The sequence below is a fragment of the Plutella xylostella genome, chromosome 25, assembly GCF_932276165.1.
Source record: "Plutella xylostella chromosome 25, ilPluXylo3.1, whole genome shotgun sequence".
In the NCBI taxonomy this organism is placed as follows: Eukaryota; Metazoa; Arthropoda; class Insecta; order Lepidoptera; family Plutellidae; genus Plutella; species Plutella xylostella.
Genome location: NC_064005.1, coordinates 5539513 through 5553615, shown reverse-complemented (window position 1 = coordinate 5553615; position 14103 = coordinate 5539513). Strand labels below are relative to the sequence as shown.

Genomic DNA, 14103 nt, shown 5'->3' with positions numbered 1-14103 from the left:
GCGCAAAAGAAAATATCAGCAAAGTAGTTAAGCTTTATATAGCGCCATTTGCATCAGTTGCAAGCCCCGGGGGTATTAAAATCTTGTATGTGGCGCGCTTACTTGTTTAAACAATGTGAAATATACGTTTGTTGTGCAATTCCTTGGCTTCCCGGCAGCCTGGGCGAGACGATGACTTACGGCCGCCGCCGCGCCAGAACCCCACTTAACCGTTACACATTACCCCGACTAACTCCCAACCTCCCGAAAAGAATTAAGGGGATACGCGCACAAAACACCTGATTCATTAAACAAAGCCGGACAAATTGCAGCGCTCGCTAAGCGCCAACTAATAAAGTGAACTAGTATGTTAATAAATTGTTTTCTGCCAAAATTCAGCCGCCTCGTTATGGGGCGAGAAAATAATATTTTATAGCTACAATTAAATTTCAGAAGCAATCCTTTGTGAGCCGCGACATCGTCACCTGCAACACTAATTACCTGTGGCGTATTTCTAGTGGTTTTATGAAATTCACCTTTCACGTGCTGAGGTTGGCTTGTAAAGGCCCGGTAGAAGTAGTGCGGCGAGATTGTGTCGCCTCGTACATCAAAATGCCGTGCATTCTCGCATTGCCGTGTGACGCTATCTTTGCATTGCAGTCAATACCACCACATATCACTTTGACGCGAGGCATTTTCAGTGTGGCTAAGTCTTAAAGGCGTACTATACTTATACGGAACTGAAAGCGGTATTTTAAGTGGAGCTCGTTTACAATTTAAAATCCCGCGATAAACGTATGTAGATAAGGGAGGCATAATAAATTCTAGGCAAAGCAGGGCGTTTGTAAAATCAATTTGTTTAGTAAACGTTTTGCAAAGGCTGTGAGTATTAACATTATTTATATACATAGTAGGTATGTTTTTACAGTTTCGTTATACATAATGGTACCGGGAGACTATTTCGAATTGACATAAGAAAAACTGGTACTGAATAAATCATCAATAGGTAAGAATCTATGGTATTTTGCTGTTGCGATGTCTCCGCACAATATTATAATAACCGCAGTCCTGCTCTTTGACGCGGCGCCTGCGAAACCTCTCATTTTCTTTACCGAAATTCAAAGAAGCCCTAACAAAGCTTTGTTCCGCGGAACCACTACGAGTAACCCGCTGAAAGGCCTCCTTTTTAGATAACGCCCGCTTATGAACTAGCATCTGGTTTGAATTTTACGCCTTACAGTGTGGGAATCCGAACATTTGCTGCAGCCATTCGGCGTCCGGAGGTCTTTGTACCGAAATTATGTGCGGGACGACTCGCGCATTTGTTGGCCGTGTGAAATGGAAACTGCGCGGCCTTATGCGGTCCTGGTACCTACTTGGTGCTGGACTCAAATTGAAATGTGTGAATATGTTTATCTTATTCAACTGCGCGCACTTATGTGGGCCTGGTAGGTACTTGGAGCTTCGGTGCTGGACTTAAATTGAAATGTATTAAGGTCAATCTTACTCAGTTTAGGAATATGGATTTTAGCTGATGTAGGCATATTTTTGTGGCCTTGTTACTAAGTGTTCTATTGATGCATTTTCAAAGTTTCTAATAGACGAGATAGAATAGAATAGAATAGAATAAATCTTTATTCAAAGAAAACAACTTATGCTATTACAGATGAATAACTATTCTCATTTATAAAGTCGACGACCGAATGGCGTAGTGGTTAGTGACGACCGAATGGCGACCCTGACTACTGAGCTGAAGGTCCCGGGTTCGATTCCCGGCTGGGGCAGATATTTGTTCAAACACAGATATTTGTTGTCGGGTCTTGGATGTGCCCGTAAAATGGCAATAGGCCCGCCCCCTATTACATTGGGACTAACAGAACACTCTGGCGAAAAGTGGGTGAAGCAATGCACCTCTGCCTACCCCGCAAGGGAGTACATTAGTACAAGGCGTAAATGTGTGTTTTTTAAAATTTATTTATAAAGTCTTTGACGCAAATTATGTAATGTTTCTAGCATGTTGCACATTATGTACGATGAAATTAACTTAATTACAACAAAAACAAACAAGAAAAAAGACCATTACATTATAGTTCTGCTCTGACCTGGTTATTGAATAAGAAATTATGTGCCAATGACCTCTAAGCTGAGAATGGGGGCAAGTGAGTACTTCGGCACTCTACTCGTAGTCTGCATTAAAGTTTTTTGATTGATGACTGTTCAAGTTACAAAATAAAAACCGGCCAAGTGCGAGTCGGGCTCGCGCACAAAGGGTTCCGTAGCAGCAAAATTACAGTTAAATCAACCTATCTCAAAAACTATAAGAGATACTTTGATCAAACCAAAAATCGTTGAAAGAGTTAATTAGCATGCATCACCTCTATTTTTTTTAGAATTTTATACCCCGTAGTTATAAAAATAGAGGGGGGGGAACATACTTTTTACGACTTTGAGAGCTGATATCTCAAAAACCGTTCACTTTAAGAAAAATGTTTTATAGAAAACTTTATATCATTTTAAAAGACCTTTCCATTGATACCCCACACGGGTATGTACATCGAAAAAAAAAATTTCATCCCTCAGTTACATGTATGGGGGGCCCCACCCCCAATTCTTTTTTTTACTATTTAGTGTCATATTTTTGTAGCGGTTCATACAACACAAATTCCCATCAAATTTCATCACTGTAGTACTTATAGTTTCCGAGTAAATCGGCTGTGACAGACGGACAGACGGACAGACGGACAGACGGACATGACGAAACTATAAGGGTTCCGTTTTTGCCATTTTGGCTACGGAACCCTAAAAAGAAGGAATGTGGGAAGTTTTTGGTGACACCGTAATGTACGTCGCTAGATTTACATATACACAAGTACCTATATATTTATTCGGTAGTGGAAACATTCATGAAACACTCACTAAGTACCTACACATTATGAAGATGTTCTAAGGGTTCATCATAATTTTGACAAAAAGTTGCTGCTGGGCATAATATCTAGTTCTTGGCTTTTAAACAAATAGTTGATAGCGATCTTTAAGTTTATTTGATTTAAATAGTTCTTATTTAACAGTGCACTTTTAAAAAATCTATTGATAAATTTAAGCGCTGGTATCGCCAACTGGCGTTTCAACTACTGGGGGGTCACTCTACATGACGAAAAACTAAAGTTTCGGAGTGCTGTTTCGTGAGCTACGACTCTATCTCGTTGTATTAAAGGTGTCCATTGCACGATAGCTCACGTTCGTTCGTTTTTAGTCAGTAGAATAGAGTAACCCTCCTGGTACTACAACCCACAGGTGCAGTCAGAAAACATTTCACATTTACCGATCAGTAAGACTGGGACTATTCTAAACCATGTTCGCAGATTAGGCTAGAAACTTCCTAAAAGTATGATTTAACAGCATTGACTTATCTAATAAATATCTGCAATTTTATCTCGTCAAAGTATTCATATCACGGACGGAAATAAATTGAATTAAAGCTGGTGCACGCTTCATTTACGACCATAAATGCAATAAAGTTTTAAGTCAACAAATTTTAGCTGACGTTCATTAGTGTTAGGACGTGTTCAGCAACCAGATTAGGGGTAATCAAATTTGGGTCAAGAAGTGACTTATGTTTACGTTCGGTTAACTTAGTTAAGTAAGGTTGCTGATGTTCAAAGTTTAAGCAAGGTCACCTAGCAACTTAAAGGTCAGCTTAATACTTAAACATTACTTAGAGACAGATAAGCTAACCGGGGGCTGTTTGATTTTAAAAAGTTTGCAGGCTCAGAGAGCTTTTTGGGCGTTAGTTAGGTAAATTATAAAGCTTTATCTAATAAAATACTTTGAAGGGTTTTAAGTCTTAAAACGTAAATAAAATTTTATGAAAAAGCGTTCCGTCAATATTATACCTGTAAGTAATGTTCATGGAACAAATAATTATTAATTTGTTTTGTAAATTAATATTTCTATCTCTATCAAACACAGCAAGAGTCTATCCATGCTAACATCCTTGGTTTAATATTATCATCAAAACTATTTATTGCAAAATGTTAAATTGATCATAGAATTCCTCAAATAGCATTCAATTTTTTTAATGTATTATGCCGTTTTTTCAGATGGTATAATTATATACGAGTATATACATAATTATAGTTTTCGAATACACGATTGTGTGCAATAAAGAGTACAGTTGGGGGCGGAGAAACTTAACCCCTCAGCAGAACCTCACTCCGAGAAACAGCTGACGATACTTTACCTCAGGCTGTAACTACACTCGCGGGCAATGAAAAAGTTCCACCTGTCATTGCCGCTCCTTTTTCACCGGAACTTTTTCATTGCTCGCGAGTGTATTTGTGTTTCAAATAACTCACCAATAACATGCAGCCGTATCTGAAAGTTCCTCGTCGGCGAGTTCTTGAAGTCGACCCGGCAGCGGTAGACGCCCTCGTCGTCGAGCTGCACCGTGTCCAGCGTGAGCGACGCCGGCCGCGCCACGGTGGCGAAGTACGCGCGCGGCCCGAACGCGTGCGGGTCCGACCACTGCAGCGCCTTGTTGAACGAGCGGCCGCGGACGTCGAAACTGCAACAAATGAGTTATAGTATAAGGTATTGTGGCAAAAAAATCGTGCTGCTATTGGACTATACAGCCATCAACGACGGTGCGGCCGTCGTTACTCATAACCCACGAGCGCTGCAACAACCATCTATATAGATGCTGTGGCCAATGATGATGATAAGGTATAAGGCACAACATTGCATAAGGCTACGTCCACACAGGCAGGAGGTATGCGCTTAGCGAGTCACCAAGCGAGTAGCTCATTAAAACGAACGTTCTAGAATCTTCGTGAAGCCAGTCGCTTATTTTTTATTTTTTTTAACTTATCTATGCAGCCGTTCACGAATATTTTAGAACTAAGCAAACCTCCTGCATGTGCGTAGGGAGCCTAGAGTTGGTGTTTTTTTATGGGAGTATTGGAATTACCTACTAATGTAATGAATGCAAAAATTTGTGGAAGTGTTGGTTGTTTCTTAACAAACTATATAATTAACAGATTTTGTATTTTTTAAGCTTTATGAAAAAACTAAAATATTATACTTGATGACGTTTTGTTACTGTCCAGAATTTCATAACTATAAAATTTTAAGTAGTTTTTTTGCTGGCAAACATTTCAATCATTTTATAGTGAAAGTGTAGTTACTCTTTTCACAGGAAATGAAAGAAGTTCACTGCGCAAATAAATAAATAAATAAATAAACTTACATTGTTTACGTTAAGTAAGACTTAGCAAGGGCCAGTAAATTAATAGGATTATTGAGAAAGCTTCTTTCATGTAAAATTAAACTGAAGAGTCAATTGTTTCCATACCAGAGGCCCTAATGCTGTGTCACCGTGTTAGATTTGAAAAGTATCATAACTATTTTCGCCTTCTAAATAATACAACTTATCAACTTTTTTGCGCAGTAATCATTTTCACTTAGGAATCCAGACGCGTTAGTCACTGAGTGAATTAGTGAGATATGAAACTGCAGAGTAGCTGAGCCCGCAATCGTTAGCAAACTCTACAAGCCATTGGCCTCGAAACTCTTTGGGTACTTAGATCTTATCGCAAGAAATTGGAAGTCATGTTAAAATCAATACTAAGTAGCTACAAGGAAAGGCTTTCTACGTTACTAATATTATTTAATAGTGGCGAAGGGCCCATACAACACGATTCCCATCGGCTTATCTCTTGAATTGACAGATTTAATATACTTATCTAAACTTGAGGACCGAATGGTGCAGTGGTTAGTGAGCCTGACTGCTATGCTGGGTTTGATTCCCGTCCAGGTACCATACCGTGACTAAGTTCAGTGATTAAGGTTTATAATAAAAAGTATCGAATATGTATCGTGACATAATGAATGGTAGGTACGTATCAATTAATAAGAGTATCGTCAGCATGACATTTTATTTACGATACATAAAATATTGTGTGTGAATGACTATCATATTTTTACAAATTGCAAAATTGTATTTTATCTTGTCGAAAAATGTATTTTATCTTGTCTTTGAAATGATATTTAATACAATATGGCATTGAAAATTACAGCTTATGGAAATTGTGCATGTGATTAAAATTAAGCAGTCCCACCTTAACCCTTCGTAACAGATTCCTCAACTCCGAAATCCTGAGGTTACTAGCGTTATAAAAAAGTTTCACGCATAGAGGCACAAATAAATAATTCATGTCGCAAATCGGCATTATCTTTGTGATCAGTTCCAGGGGTGAAGTTGGCGGTAACTGTCGTGTAACTTCGCCCACCCCGTACATCATGTTGGAATAATCTTTCTGACTATACATCACGCATCCGAAATTACCGAACCCAGTTTCTAACGATTTTGTTTAAAAGATTTTCATTAATTAATTCTCAACGTCAATGTAAATAGTCAGAAAAAAGTGTCACAATAAGGCTTATGCTAATGCCCGCTCACGTTAAGGCAGAGTGAAGGGTATATCATCAATTTTTCATTTGAAAAAAATATTATTTTTTAAAGCTACTGTCTAAAAAAATACGTATCTAAATGGTTTACAGTAATATACTCAATCCCATCGAAAATAAATCTCTAAAGAATCGCTCTAAACACCTCTACTACTTCCAATATCGAGATATACACATAAATACTATCAAATTCGAGAACATTTAAAAAATGTTTCTGAAAAACTATTGACGCGAACCAGTCGGTTGAAACGTAAACGAAACAAAAGCGATTGCGTTCACGCGAGTTTGGTTGCCCACTGATAGCGCACTCGGGCGCAAAAAGGCGGGAATTGAAGCTAACGTATAATTTTCAACCACAATTTTATGTTGGTACCCGTTTTACATAAATATCGCTGTTGCAATGCGACCTAGATTCAGTTTTCTTGTAGGAAAGCAGCCAAATTGTGGCTCAGAGCGGTAGGTATTTGGTAATTTGTTAGTAGTTCTCTGCAATGATATACCTACAGCGGTTTTAATAAACGTCTTATTTATGATCGTTTTATAGCTCTAAGAAATTTTATGCTAAAACAAAATAAGAAAACGGCATTAAACACATAATAAGTAGTACAAAAATCATTTATTTACCTTCTAGAACCAAAATTTTATTAACTTTAATCATCAACTTATTTCAAATATTAGCCATCCCACGCACCAAAAGAAATCTAATTTTCTGTGTTGCCAAAAGAAATTTCTTAATTGGCTAAACAAGTGACTTTTTACGAAGAAAGTCCAAGTCTATTCCAGTAAATAATTTTATTTATCCGTAACAGTTTCGATTAATCTAATCAAAGCCGCACGATTATCGTCTATTGACGCCTACGGTGCCTCTGTGGCCGCGCTGAATGAGGCACAGTGTAAAACAAAATTATAGAAGCGTATATTTTCACGATAAATTGGAGACGGAGGTTGGTAATCATCATGAAATTTTCAGACCGTTGGATGAAGAATGCGACGATAATATTAAATTTTAAAAATAATTAGTAAGTACAGAATTTGTGCGAGTAAAGTCCATTGTTTAATCTCAGATACTCAATTACAGATTCTGAACGGTTCATCAACTGTCAAATATCTTACTAATAGAACGATAAGTCACTTAATCGCGGGACATTTGACTGTTAATGAACCGTTCAGAATCTGTGAATTTAGTATTTGAGATTATAAAACAGACACTACCTACGCTTACGCCGAATTCATCACTACTGTTATATGGCACTGTAGCCCGCTTTATAGACTAGGGCGTTGATATTTAAAAGCAGCCGGCGGTTTCTGTAATTATAGGGGCAATTGATAGCAGGTGATTGATGATTGGTTCGACGCCCGAGAGAAAATATAGTAGAATTGTGCTATGTTATAAACGATTCAGTAATTATTTGGTAGACTTGTAACAATGCTGTTACCTATAAACACATAAAGACTGCTTTAATCATATAAATACAGGTACACCCTGTAGATGAAAAAGTGACTTACTAAGCTGAAAGAAGGTGACTCATTATTCTACATATAATAACAACTTGAAAAAAATAATATATTATACGGAAATTCGTTTTTTTTATATTTTATAATATTGTTTATTTAAATTAAACATTATAATAATAATAATAATAATAAATAATAATAAATTCATTTATTTCAAGTAACCACGGACTCATAATATAAAACATCAAAATTACATTTACACATTAAAAATACAATTTACACATAGAACACAAACAAAATTGGATTAACGGATCAAATTAACAGAAAATTTAAAAACATTCATTAGGTACAATAATATTATGCAGTAAAATTTAAAATAAATTATCAATAAGTAAAATAATATAAATAGAAAACAAAGATACTTTTTTGAATAATATTGTCAACGTAAATAAAATTTATATAAAAACAAACATACCAAAAATCATAATAATTAAAATTTAATAATATTATATCTGCCACTGTTCGTTGTGACATGTTTTTGACAGCAGTGGCGGATATAAGGACACTCCTCTTTGTTTGCAATCATCGCAAGGACAGTGTTGGCGCTGGCCCGCACCCTCCGCACCAGGGACGCGCAGCGCTTCCGCACGGTCGCGTGGAAGCAGTCAGTGCGCGCCCACGCGAACATGCCTGAAGCGCTGCAGTAACGGGGCAGCCCCAACACTGCCCTTAGCGCGTTATTATACTGGACTTGAAGGGCCCTAATAGACTTCTGCGTGTAGTTAGCCCACAAGCTGCACGTGTATAATGAGGTACAAAATGCTCGGAAGAGAGTTATTTTTACATTTTGTGAACAACGTGCAAACCTGCGAGCCAACATGTTTGCTCTTATCGATAGGGCCCTTCTTTCCCGCTCTATATCAGCACAGTCTTTGAGGTCTGGTGTTAGAACATGCCCAAGGTATTTAAAATGTTCCACCCGGTCCAAAGGCACGCCATAAAGTCTGATGGGCGGCACACCGTCGGGACATTTTGAACCGGCCGCAAAGACCATGTATTTGCTTTTCGGCACATTATATTTCAGACCATGACTCATTGCGTAATCCTCACAGATCCGCAGAAGCTTCCTCAGACCGCAGACCGACGCGCTCAGCAGCACCATGTCATCTGCGTAGCTCAAATTGTTTACACATACGCCGTCTACGTGACATCCGACATGCTGCTTGCTAAGCGCGACGATCAGCGCATCCACATATAGATTAAAGAGTGAGGGGGAGGTTAACCCCCCTTGTCTCACCCCGCACTCCATACCGAAAGACTCGGACATCACGCCCGCCCATCTCACGTTGTTGACCTGGTGCGAGTACCAGTACTGAAAAATTGTAACTAGCTCATGAGGCAAGTCGATATCCCTCAGTTTTCCCCATAAGATGTCGTAGGAGACCAGGTCAAAGGCTTTGGAGAGGTCAAGGAAGCAGGCGTACACCGGAGTCTGTCTATCGGTGTAGTACCTCACTGTGTGCTTTAAACTTAGTATTGCACTCTCAGTTGATAGGTTCGGTCGAAAACCGAACTGATTACCGTGCAATACCAAGTGATTTTGTAAATGCACATTCAGTAAGGCATCAAAAACCTTCGCAAGGATTGTCGCCAGAGATATGGGCCTATAGTTATTCATATCTCCAACGTCTCCGGTTTTATTTTTCAAGACAGGCACCACCACCGTAATTAACATCTCAGGAGGTAAGTAAGAGTGTCTAACACATAATGTAAAGAACATTGCCAGAACCCTAGATATATGAGGACCCGCGTATTGGAGATGCTCAATGCTGAGACCATCATGACCTGGAGATTTTCCTCTAGATATAGACCTTATGACCTTTGCTATTTCTTTTGCTGTAAAACGAGTACTCATTTTCTGTACATGGGTCTCAACATTGGGCATCGTCCGAGCAGGGCCCAGGGGAGAATTGATAGTAAACTGGTCCCTAAACAAGTTAGCAATATCCTTCGGGTCACTCACTCCACCAACACTCACCGGGAGACCAGGTCGCGGGTTCATCTTACTCGTGGTTTTCCAGAACGTTCGAAAATTACCTCTCTCATGTTTTTCTGCAAGGGCATCCATTTTTATTTGGTCCTGGTGGTCTTGGCACCACTTTAGTCTGGACTTAAACACCTTTCGGCTACTGCGCATATCATCGTAAACACATCCTGAACTAGGTTTACCGCTTAACAACCATTCATGAAACCTCGATCTGGCCTCCCGATGAGCCGCACTGACGTGCTGGTTCCACCCTACTATACGTGGGCCCCGGCCTACCCCCTTACTGCCTCCTCGACTCACCTTAGCCGCCGCCTGTAGGGCGGTCACAATGTCCGAGTATAGATTGTCGAGAACGCTTCTGTGGTCCGGCTCACCACAGCAATGGTCAGCACAGTCTGTGAATTGAGCTGGAAAATCAACGCACCCTAGTAGCCTATGACACTCCTTACTGTAGGAGGCAACTTCGTCTTCGTTTCTATCCCCCCACACCACTCCATTGTCTTTAATGCTTTTAGAAGCTAACTTTGGTGTAATAAGATTTAAATTGCACTCAATTATTAAAGGAAAATGGTCAGACCACAGAGTATCATATTTGACAAACACATTAGACACAGAACTAACAACCGATTGTGTTATGATACTGTGATCTAACCACCTTCGTGTACCGTGAGCCTCACTAATAAAGGTGTAAGTGTCAGAGGATATTCCCAGTTTATCAACATCGATACAAGACCAATTTTGTTCTTGACAAAAATCAGATAGCTCGTTAAAAAATAATTCATGCGGATGAGCATTAAAATCACCCAATAAAAACACTGATTCGATATCGTCAACAATAGCACTTACAGTCCCAAGGCAGTCCGTGAATTCGGGTAAATTATCCTTAGAATCTGTTGGCATGTAGATACTCATTACTATCACAGGTCGATCACTCGTTATTATTTTTATGGCACACACACGAACATTATTGCAATTTAAAACTGACACATTTTGAAAGACACTAGTTCTCCATAACAGAGCCACTCCTCCGAACGGTCTTCCCTGCAATATTCCACTTTCATGTTTTATTTGGTCCCTAAATACATGCATACTTTTTGTATTTATATTATACCTTAGCAAAACCTATCTCTCCTGTTTGAGACAAGCTTTATTAAGCTTAAAACTGAAAACGTATTTATTAGAATAGTAATAAGAAAATACAGTGGTTGCCGTAGCATGTCTTAGGTATTTGCCTCTATCACAATATGTATAAATAAGGTTATGGGACCACCACATAAACCTCTGTCACAGCTTTTCTGGACAGCTACTGGCCTAGATAATCAACTTCCAGCATAATATAAGTAAGTATACGGCATGTATGGCGACGTGATTTTTTCAATTGTCAATAAGTAGGATTTAACATTTTTAGGTAGGTAGGTAGTTAGACAAAAATTAGCATAATGTAAGGCCAGTTCAGTGCCACGCGGATGACCTACATGGACGTCCACGACTGATGGCTAAATGTATGAAACCAACGAATTAATCCGCGACGGAAGCAAAATCGCACCCCCGTGCGGACGTTGCACGTCACACTGAACAGGCCCTAATAAGTATAACTTATTTTACCTGTATATAGGTTTCCCGCCCGTGGCCTTGCCCGCCCGGAACCAGAGCACCATGTACACGCGGTCCTCCTTGGTGTCGGGCGTGACGTCACACGGCAGCGCCGCCGTGCGGCCCAGCACCGCGTCCACGTCCACCGTCGACACTGAAACAAAAGAATAGTACTTATAGGTGAAAATAAGTAGAGGAGATGACTTTTTCAATAAGTTTTGGGTGAAAACCTTACTTTCCGGGTTGTATGGCTAAGCTATTGTGGCATTCCTTGCATTGCATGAGATCTACATATAAATGCAAATTTAATATATGAAAATTTACGTAAATTTTCTATTAGTGGATTATTATTAATTGATGATTCAGTTAAGTATTAAAAATTAGTTTAGGTTGTTTAAAGTTATATATATTCCTTAAAAATTATAATTAATGTTATGCTAAACTAAAAGATTCTTACTTAACCGTAGACTAACCCCCTTATTCATAGAAAAGTTACAATACGTTTTAACTAATAAACTGTTTTGTCCCTCTCTGTCAAAGAACAAATTGTTCTTTGTTGGAGAGGGACAAAACAGTTTATTAGTTAAAACGTTTTGTAACTTCTCTATGAATAAGGGGGTTAGTATATACTAGCGTAGTATATACTAAGTCTATGAACTTAACATTTCCAACAAAATAAAAGTCATGAAAGCACTGTACCTACTCTAGTGTAAAACAATAGAGCAGCAATAAAGGTGACTTTTAAATCTCTTCTACGAGTAATTTAGTTTTCTCGTTTCGTGCTCGCCAGATAACGCGCATGTTTCAGAAAATACATTTGATAATTTCCCCGGATAGCCGCGTGCTGACTCGCCGACTGCATCTCCGAGTCTCAAGAGAAATAAAAAAAAGAGCAAACTTGAATCCATTTTCTACATTTTCTAGTAAGTGTTTTATGTATTCTGTACGTGATAGACACATCCACGAACGCTTGAAATAAGGCTCCTAATCATGTGAACCACGGCAAAGGGAATTTATTGAGAATGTAACAAGAAGACATAATTTGCAGGCTTTCACCAGTTACTTTGATATACGAGTAGAAGCGAATTCCCCCGCAGAGCGGGCGAGGCGGCAACACAATGAATGACTAAGTGAAGAACTCTGTTGCTCATATTTACACCGTTATGATTCACGCTTTCTTTTCCCTTAAGCTATAAATGGACATGAATATAAATAGGCGTAATATTAAAACGTCCCTTTCCAAGTCGCATAATAATCTTCTTTGCGGGAAAAAGTGTCGCGAAGCGTGACGGCGGCGACGAATAATATGCACCATCAGTCATACTTAGGAAGAATTTTCAATTTTCTTGCGAGAAGACTGCTCTAATAAAGACGGATTACTGGGTCGCGTAGAGCCGGCACATGTCAATTTGGCTTTAGCGCCTCCTCACCTACACCCTTTCTAACCAACAATGAAAATGATTCAGGACTATGACGTCTATAGCTCTATAGCCTAATAATGTGGACTTTCAAGTTTTTGGGAGTTGTTTGTTAGGGATTTAAAAACTTGATGAAAATCTTGTATAAAACAGGTTGTTTATGTTTGTATTGTATGCGTTTATGTATGTAAGCATTTTAGGTATAAATAATGTAAAAAAAATCAACCTTTGTACTTGTCCCTTATTTATTTTTTTTATGTTTTTAAATAATTTATTAAATAAATATATGTGAATTGTGCGTTGATTGTATCCCTTTTTTCAGAGTGACGGTAATAAAATGAGAGATGGAAACATATGAAAGGATTACGCGGACAAAATTAAATACAGAACGGCGCGATTGTGTTTGACTAGGACCAACAACCAAACAGTAATATAAAGGCCTCAATATAAATACAAAAACAAAGAAAATAAAAACTGCCCACAATGCCGATTCCAGGCCGCATTAAGATAAGAATGGAAAAATGAAATTTCAAATGGCAACCCTTTTATTTCGCGTCACAGCAACGGTTATGTCACGAATAATTTCACGGTAAAATTGTCCCCTCTGGCTGAGCTTGAGTTTCCCATTATATAATGGCTTCGGAAAAGTTATTACATTAATGTAGTCATAGAGAAAAATGTAAACTGATATACAATGTTAATAAAAATTTCAATAATCAACTTTTATTAAAAAAAAAACATCTATGACGTGATTTTAGACGGTTATAACAACAAATACAACTACACTTACATCCAAATCTGAGGTCCACATCATCTAAAATATACCAGTATTAAACCAAACAAGCGGGTCAGCCGACAATAAACCTTATGGACTACTACATCCCAAAAGCTTCCATTAAAGAACAGTACTAAGTCCATTAGGTCGTAAACACGTTTACCCATAAACACAATACGAGGTGTAGGTCATTTACAAGACGGGTTTTGTAGCCATGGTATGTGTTTCTGAAATAAATATTTTTAACACCCTGTCCAAAAAAAATGGCTTCAAAGTTTAATGTGTATGTTATGTATATGTATTCAGGGAATTCATATCTACTTTCAGCGCATTTGTAATGAACAATACCTGTTTCGTAAGATTGTACATAA

General features: G+C 38.5%; 1 protein-coding gene across 4 annotated transcripts in view; it reads right to left on the bottom strand.

Moving 5' to 3' along the window:
- The window catches only part of LOC105393805 (neural cell adhesion molecule 1), a 69574-nt gene that overhangs the window by 38766 nt on the left and 16705 nt on the right, over nt 1-14103 (bottom strand). For all 4 annotated transcript variants that reach the window (XM_038107226.2, XM_038107225.2, XM_038107227.2 and 1 more), the window contains exons 3-4: nt 11552-11693; nt 4335-4543 (exon numbers count right to left, since the gene is read on the bottom strand). In XM_038107226.2, the coding sequence (XP_037963154.2) occupies nt 4335-4543; nt 11552-11693 (351 nt within the window). The remainder of the gene's footprint in view (nt 1-4334; nt 4544-11551; nt 11694-14103) is intronic.